Genomic DNA, 8,752 nt, shown 5'->3' with positions numbered 1-8,752 from the left:
AAATACAAGTGAAGTGAATGGCACGTTCATTCCCCCTTCTGTACGCCAACTACATTTCAAATGTAAACCTAGACTGCTGCTTATTTTGAAAAAGCAGGGACTACTCACCTTGAAAGTACAATATAGTAAGTGTGATCTTTATTCAGAGACATGGTAAAAGAATAGCCAGTCGACTTTGGATATTAACATACTCCACAACCTTAAAGCTTGTTTTGATGGCTGTAATCTTATTCCAAAACCAGTGTTTAATAAAAATTAATTTCAGAACTTGAAGAATATTTTATTATGGAATACAAAAATACTATCTATGTAAAAACAATAAGTTAGTTTATTTACAGTACTTTACACTATTCTGCTCTAGGGCTTCCTTTGCATTGGATTTATTTTCATTACTTTACATGCCTTTATAATTTTGCACAAAGCATTTCCAAAAGCATGTCATCCATGTTCACTGCTCCAATGATGGGCCTAAAGAATAGTTCGGCAATCACATTAGCATTAATAGATCTTAACAAGGATAGAACAACATTCAGCTTGGCAAATCTGGCTTCATCACCTCTGTGAATGAGTCTGACATGTTCATTTAGAGCTTGTTGTGCTTCCCTCTGCAGTCCTTCAATGTACTGTGTACACTGCAGTCCAGGTAGATCTGAAAAGAAAAATAAATTCTGTTTACATTGGTTTTGTCTACAAAGCAACATTCTTCTTACAGAACAACTACTAACGGCTTACAGATTGTATTATCACTCCAGAAATGAAGCAAATGAAATTGCTAGAAGACTTCTTTTATGCAGAACCAACACACCAAATTTTATAGGGCAATTAAAAATCTTAGCATGTTGGTGTTCTGGACATTCAATACTCATCTTCACTACACAAACTTGAAATACGACCTTTGCCAACATTCCGTTAAGTATTAAATAAATCAGCTGATAAAACAAAAACTTTGATTGAAGAATGCTCTCCAAAACACCTTTAGAGTGACATGCAATCTGTAAGTAGCAAGGAAGACAAGAAAAATAACTTGTTAACTTGTTCACTTCTACAAAGCTCGCATCTTTTGACAACTGTTTCTGAGTAGCTCCAGATCACAAGTGGCAAGAAGCATTAACTCCAATGTATGATAAAGTTTGCTGGTGAACCATACTAAGGATGGCCAAGGACAGAGAGTGCAGAATGTCCCTTTTTCAGTCTAACTAACAGCGGGAGCGCAGGCGGAGCCACCACATCCCACTTTCACACAGCAGTGGTGTATTTAGGAAGTGCCGTATCCAACCTGCCAGCTACCTTTCAGGTCAGTCACCGACATGATAATCAATCACTTGGTAGAGCTGCACCTATGCAAGTCTCCACAAAGAGAGCTGATGGCAAAAAACCAAAAAAATAATCATACATGCTACATATAAAGGCGAAATAGCTCAGCGAAGCCCTGAGCCTTGTCTGGCTTGCCTTCCACGGCGTGCAAACCCCCCCGAGGAGAGCGATCCTCCCACCCGCCACCCTCGGAGGGCCGGTGACCGGCGGCGGCGGGCAGGGTCCTCCCTCTTGAGGAGAGGCCGCCAGGCGCCCCGCTCGGAAACGAACAAGGAACGGCTGCTGTCTCCTAACTTCCCCTAAGCCACTGCCTCGGGTTTGTTTTGTTGGCGGAACACCTCCGCGGCAGGCGCCAGCCCCCGGGACCCCCGACCTACCCGCAGCCGGACCCCCTCCAGGCGGTAGCGGCAGGCAGGGAGGCCGTTAACGGCTCCCTCCCTGTCAGCCGAGGCCCTGAGGACGGGACAGGCAGGGGAAACCTTACTCCGCGTCCCATCCTCTTCCACCACTTCTCTCCCCCTGAGGAAAAGCCTCGGGTCCGCCCCGCTTCGCTGGGGATACAGCCCCGTTAGCCCGCTCCCCCGCCTGCCTCCCCGGCTCTCCGGGAGAGAGAGCCCCCCCACCGCCCCGTCCGGTCACTCACCCGGGTTGAAGAGCACCGTCCCCTTGAGGTAAGCGTACTCTTTGGTGCTGATATCCAGGCTCCAGCACTTGGCCAGGAAGCCCTTGATGGCCTGAATCTCGCCGGCCGAGGGCAGGTGCGGGGCGCCGCCGGCGGCGGGGCCGTGGTGAGGCCGGCCCGGCGCCGGTCCCCGCGGCGGGGGCTGCTCGCCCTGCCGCCGGGTGGTGAGGATCCTCTGCAGCATGCTGGGCTCCGCGCTCTCCACCGTCTCGAAGTGCACCCGGTCCTGCGCCAGCCCCAGCACCAGCAGCGGCGCCCAGCAGCTGCGGACCAGCAGGAGCTGCTCGTCCAGGGGTAGCTCCTGGAAGCAGGGCACGTTCTGGACGAAGCGCAGCGTCTTCACCAGCACGGCCGAGGCCGCCTTGCAGGCCACCTGCGGGCTCCTCAGGGCCACCCGCCGCCGCCGCGACCCGCCGCACGGGCAGCCGCGGGACGCCTGCCCCTGCCCCTGCCTCGGCCCCTGCCCCGCCGGCGACGCCGCCCGCTCCTGGCTTCTGAGGATGTTGTAGAGGATGCTGCTCTGCCGCCGGCCGCCCGCGCAGCACCGGCAGCAGCGCTCCACGCAGGCCATGGCACCCCGGGAGTACGGACACCCGGCGGCCACGCCGGAGCCGCCTGCGAGGCTCGACGGGACGGTGGCGGCCGTCCCTGCAGCCTCGGCCCGCGGGGAGATGCGCACTGCTCGCCCTCTGCCCGGCTCTGAACTGATTTATAGCCGGCGGTGGTGCGTGTGTGTGTGCGTGTGTGTGTGTAGCCGCAGGCGCTGTACCAGCGGTTCAAAGGGGCAGACACTCTTTACTGGCTGGAAAAGAGAGAGAGAGGAGGCGGGGGGGAGAAAACAATAGGAAAAAAGAAAAGCCTCCTCCTTCTCCTTTCCTGAGGCAGCGGTGCCTAGAGGGAGCCGGCGAGCCTGCCGCCCCTGCCTACGGGCTGCGGCGTGATAAGCAGCCAAACGCCCCCTCCTCGCCCCTTCTCTCCCCCTCTTCCCGGGTCCCCGCCCCGGTTTATGTGATCTCGGGCCTCTTTGGGCAGGCCAGGGCAGGGCCGGCCCCCGCCATGCGCCGGCACCGTGGAGGGCAGCTCCCGCTGCCGCCGCCCCCCCGAGACCCCCACGGGGCCTCGTCGCAAAATGGCGACCGACTCCGCTGCCGTGCGGATGTGTAGGTGAAAGGTCTGAAGCAGGAGAGAGAAAATGAGTATGGGGGGGGTGGGTCGGAATAAAATTCCCACAGGAGGGGAAAAAGGAAATGCAGTTAATGATACCAAGGGCTTTTGCATATGCCTGTCATAAGAGGTGATGCCCCTTGTGCCTAATTAACATCTGTGGGCTGCTGTGCAGGGAGGGAGAAGCAGACTTGTTCCTGCCCAAATTAGGGTTGGCTCTGTCAAGTTGGGGTCCAAGCAAAGCTCTGTCAGGGTGCCCTGGGGCTGGTGCCCCCACAGCATCTATGTTGATCCCCTGTGAAACCGTGCCCTTCCTCAGCTACACAATGCATGGCCCATGTTTCTGATCTCATGTTGTTCCATCCATCAGTTTAAAACATTTCCATTTTCCTTTCAGGCTTCGCTTATCCTGAAGTGAATCTTTTCTCCTAGACTTAAGTACCCACTTTTCTGAGACCCATCTACTCCGAGTGGCATAAGGACTCCAAAGCAAGAAAATAATCCTTCCAGGCCTTGACATTTACACAGGAGGGATAGGGGAATAGTGATTGTCCAAATGTTTTTTTACTCTTGAATGAAAAATAAGGACGTTTACTTTGTCCATTGGGCTAACTAAAAGTGCATGCAGCAGAGAGGAGTACTTAATCACTACAGAAAGTAAAGAGTTTCTTCTGCCTGCTGCATATGGGCTAAACCAGAAACATTTTATATTTCTTGTCATCTGGAAGAACCTTGGCACAGGTTTAGAGAAAGTAGCCAGTTGCAAGCAACCTTCTGTATCTGCTCCATCAGTATCTGCTACCAAGGGACGTCTAAATCACCCCTGGAGAGCCGTATTTTCTTTCAATGAAAGTATACATGTTTTTTAAGCAAATACCGTTGAGTGCTTTCGATTTCTTAGAAACAAAATAACTTTAGGCTGGATCTCAGCAATTTTATTTTCCCTGTGAAGTCCGTCCTACTCTATCAGCTTACACAGTCATATAGTAACTTCTCTCTAACTATTTCTTCACAGTTGGACTCAGAAGGGATATTCTTTACAAATGGCACAAAAGGCACTTTTATATAAAGCTATATAAGCATTGGTGGATTAGCTGCCTCAGGTAAACCTTGCTTTCCAAATGCAAGTTGTCCAAAATCTAGGTTATTATACCTTTGGTTTTACCAAAAATGCATTTTTTTTCCACAGGTCCAAATATGATTGATCCCTTTATTGGCTTTGTAGTATTGGAGAACTCTTGCCGTGCACCAGTGTAGTGATGTCTACAGTTTGCAGACAGGTCAGTTGGGTACCTGGAGTAGAAAACAATGACATTTCACCAAACATCCTTTAAGGAAAAAAAATGCTTAGAATTCTAAAACAGATTTAATGATACCAAATTTTACAAAATTTTTCATTTGAATGGTATCACTGGTAGTGGGAAAACACTAATTTATTTGTCTAGAATATTTTCTTGCCATTCTAGATTGTTTCCTGTTACATTCTTCAGTGTTTTCTCAACATTGTTATGCTAGGATTTTAGAGGGTTTCATTTTGCCTTTTTAGTCTTTTTCCTTCTTAGGGTTTGTGGGTTTTTTTGTGTTTGGGTTTTTTTTTTGGGGGGGGGGGGTGAGGGTGTTCCACTAACTTCAGAGATAAATCTTGCCAAGTTTTAGGAAACAAGTATCCTTAAGCTTTTAGTTGGCTTCAGTAGCACTTTTCCCGACTGTGGGATCTAACTGTGGGTTTTATGAGTTTGTAACTTGGAAGGTATCTATGGAAAGCATTGTACAGTCAAGACTCGGATCATTGCCTTTGCGGTTTCAGCCTTGGACTTCAGTTGTAGGAACATTCTGCTTCTGATGGGAGGACGCTGCTTACACAGGGCCATAAACAAAGGCAATATTTAATTTTTATATCAAGTCTACTACAGAAATTTTTCCTGATGTAGCAATAGTGGTTGCAGGTGTTTAATTTTTCAAATCGTTTCCCTGTCAACCAAGTCTCAAATGTAGATGCAATTCTGCTGTCATATAATGATTTTGCTGACACAATTCATTTTCTAAACCAACTTACACAGAAACTCTTTGCCTTTGATAACTATGTCAAAATGGGTATCCCATACTGAAACTCAAATCTGATTTACTATGCAGTGCCAGAAATTACACTACTGTAGTTAAAAGTGTACCTCCTTCTCTCATAAGTGCATGTAAGCACTCATTTCTAACTCTTGAGGTATCTTAACGTATCCCAATGTACATGGCATTTTATTAAGGGTAGATCCCAGCTTAAACATCAAGAATGTTCTAGAAATTTTTATTAGTGTTTTTCACTTTTGAAAACTTCACAATTGATATTTGACAATTTGAACAGTATTTTCAAGCCTGAGTTCTGCCTGTCTGTGGCATTCAAGCTGAATTAAAGGCAACGAAGCTTTCTATTTAAAACCAAAAAGAAAACAAAATCCCTCACAGACAGGTAATGGTGTTTTGATAGAAAATGCATGAAAATGCTTTAAGCAAAAAGTGGATGTGTCTGGTTTCTGCTGAAAGATCTAATTATGTGAGTATTACCAAGCTCCTTGTGGTACTGTCATGAATAGATGCTTCCAGACAAAGGATTACTTGTTTGTGGCTTTTTTGGTTGTTTTTGTTTGGGTGGTTTTTGTGTGTGGTTGGTTATTTTTTAAAAACTCAAACAAAAGCCTTGGATATGAAGGTGATATAGTGCAGTCTTGGCAGTCTTACTCTTTCGTGTTGCTCTTCAGTGTCTCCGTATCACTCATCTGGTAGCACATTTGGTTCTTGGCCAGAGGGCAAGACTTCAGTTTCAGAACAAGACCAAACAAGCATTTGTTTTCATGCCGTCAGTGCTTTAGTGCACCATTAACTTGAGAGCAAGCTTTTTTCCAGTGAGGAATTGCATCCTGATATCCTCTAAATACCTAATATTCCTCCCATTATAAGTATTAAAAAATAAAATTTGATCTTAAGGCTCAATTTGATGATTAGCACAAGAGAAGTTATCTTTTCCTCTGGAGGAAAAAAAAAAAAAAAAGAGTTGAGTGTGAAATATTGTTATGAGGGTATGATTAGCAAGATGACTTTTGTATAAGAGAAATACTCCATTGAAACAAGGGTTTGGAATTTAAGTGTATTGTTGTGTGTCGTGCGTTTCTCATTGTGACTGTCCAATTGTTAGATTGACCACCAGTCATAGTTTCCCTATTTTACTGGGGTGTTTACTTAAGAATAAGTGGACATTAAGGAAAAAGTATCACCATGGGCAATGTTATACCTATATCGTATACCATGTATTCCTGATGGCACTGTTGCCTCCTTACTTGATGTGAAATGGATGCCTTGGGAGGATCATATTGAGAGCCTGGTTGATTCTGTCTGAGCCAAAGACAGTTGATGTGTACCCTATCAAGGGATGCTGACCTGACTGAGTTTACAGGGCTTTTACAGCTGCCCTAAGGCTGTGATTTGACTGTGTTACTGTACCCCACCACCAGCTCACCGAGCAGTATGTGTTTGTACTGGATCAGGACGAGCATATGGTGACATTTTTATGGAATTAGCCAGAGTATATAAAAAAAGAGTTTATAACAGATTTAGATCTTAATGTCAGCTGCTTGAAAGTAGGTGATATCTGATCTGGTACAAACTGTAATGATGCAAAAACAAGACTTCAGCGTATCTTAAACAAATCTGAACCTGCAAAAGGGATTTTTTTGTAATTTATTTTATTTTATTTTATTGGTCACATTAGTGCTTTGCATCATGTGACCATGGCATTTTGCATACAGAGGTAGGAGTTCTGAATTTAGATTTGCTGTTACTGGACCATGCACTTCACTTTCATATTTGCACTGGCAGATAGCAAATTTAAGGAGGCCTGCACGCATCCCAGACTTCTTTCCTTGCACCCGTATGCTAATTAACCATAGCTAACGCAACTAGGTTTCAGTGAAGGCAAAATTAGGGGAGTAGAAGCAAGACTGTAAACTTTTTCCGGTTAAAGACACTCAGCTCCTTCTCATTAAAAAAGTTTAATTGGGCTCTAATAGGTTAGCGTTAACAGGGTCCTTTGGACCTGTGCTGTAAAGAAGAGCTGTGGGTCCCAGCAATCTAAAACTGTACATTTAAGTATGCTGTTGGGAGTTGGACACTTCAGTGTTTAAATATAGATAATAATTTCTTTTTTTTTCCAAAGTAAGTTCATACGGCTCCCAAACATCTGCCAGTGTGGTGTCCTTATGGGTGCAGTCCCGTAAGACCAGCTGAGCAAATCTAGTAGCTCGTTGGAGCCGAAAGAGGTGACTCCCACATAGGCACTTTTTGCCACTGCTTTCCTTGTGCCAGCTCTGGCACTCACCTGACTCCTTGGTGAGCCAAATCCTTTTACTAAACTGGCAGCATTTTTGTACCAATCATTACAAGAAAGGTAGCAGAGAGATGAGATACCTTCAAATGTGCTCTTCTTGCTTTATTTTCCCCAATGATGCTTTTGAAGTTTCTGCCCAACCTGACAAGCTGTAGCACTCACGTGATATGGCAGAATTCTGCTTGGCTGAATCAGCAAAAAAATAACCCATCAAGAAATAACGTGGTTTTCTGCCAGTTTACTGAACTGAACTCATTCAGCTAGGGGTCAGATGAGTGCCAGAGCAGGTGGAAAGGAGTGGCTTGACCTCCCTTCCAGGGGTGGGAGGAAAGAGGGGAAAGAGCAGGACCACTGCTGCAAACCATTGTTCCACTCAGCCACTGTGTGGAACTGCTTCCTCAGGGCGGTAAAACCCCCTGCTTTTTTTTTTTTTTTTTTTTTTCTTGAGAGCAGAAGAACTAGGGATAGGAGAGAGAGGACTTGTAGCAATCTTTGTTTTTAAATTAATCTCTTAAATACCATCTGAAATTGATCTGTTCTCTTGCTAATGACACTTGCATGAGGGAATTCTGTTATATTAGTGTAGAAATAACTTTCAATTATTGAGCTTATTACATGTATTTGCCTTGAGGAGTACATTGCTGATACAGAAGAACAGATGAATAACAGTCAAAAAGCTAGAAAATTAAGTTCTTTAATACACTGTTCAAGGTTGTGGCATAAAGAATAAAACACATTCTAGCACTACTGTGGCAATAGGACACTATGTATCCATTATCTCAATTCTTAAGTTGAAATTTCTGTATAAATATGTATGTTATCGCAGCTGATTGTCTGAGACTAAGAAGTTCACAAATAGACTTACATTTTTGACTAATATCACAATATACTGCTAATAAAAAAATTACATTCTAATAGCTTATAAGTCAGCATACATTTATCCGAAAATCAGTGTGAGGGCTTTTAAAATCCATACATCTTTCCATAGGATTTAATTCAGATATATTTCACCCAAGATGGATATTTAAAAATACTGTCCTTATGGTGAATCAGTGATATAATTTCTCATTAAATCAGGTTCATATTATGGTATTAGAGAATGTATTAATTTCCTTTTTACCTTTCTTCATACATGAGTTTGACAGGTGCATAAATGATTTATAGGTTCACCCTAAAATCTATATTTCAAATATTTGTGATCTTCAAATAGCTTATGCAGTTCT

At 44.7% G+C, this 8,752-nt stretch overlaps 1 protein-coding gene across 1 annotated transcript; it reads right to left on the bottom strand.

The window, feature by feature from the left end:
• Positions 1-404: 404 nt before the first annotated feature.
• On the bottom strand, positions 405-2,567 carry NR0B1 (nuclear receptor subfamily 0 group B member 1). Its single transcript, XM_074159591.1, has 2 exons — positions 1,958-2,567; positions 405-649 (listed from the first exon to the last, which is right to left on the bottom strand). Exons 1-2 carry the CDS (start codon positions 2,565-2,567, stop codon positions 405-407), a joined length of 855 nt encoding a protein of 284 aa, XP_074015692.1.
• Between the last annotated feature and the right edge of the window lie 6,185 nt (positions 2,568-8,752).

Source organism: Numenius arquata, chromosome 1 (genome assembly GCF_964106895.1).
Source record: "Numenius arquata chromosome 1, bNumArq3.hap1.1, whole genome shotgun sequence".
NCBI lineage: Eukaryota > Metazoa > Chordata > Aves > Charadriiformes > Scolopacidae > Numenius > Numenius arquata.
The sequence above is the reverse complement of the archived record's forward strand: the minus strand, read 5'-3'. Positions and strand labels throughout refer to the sequence as shown.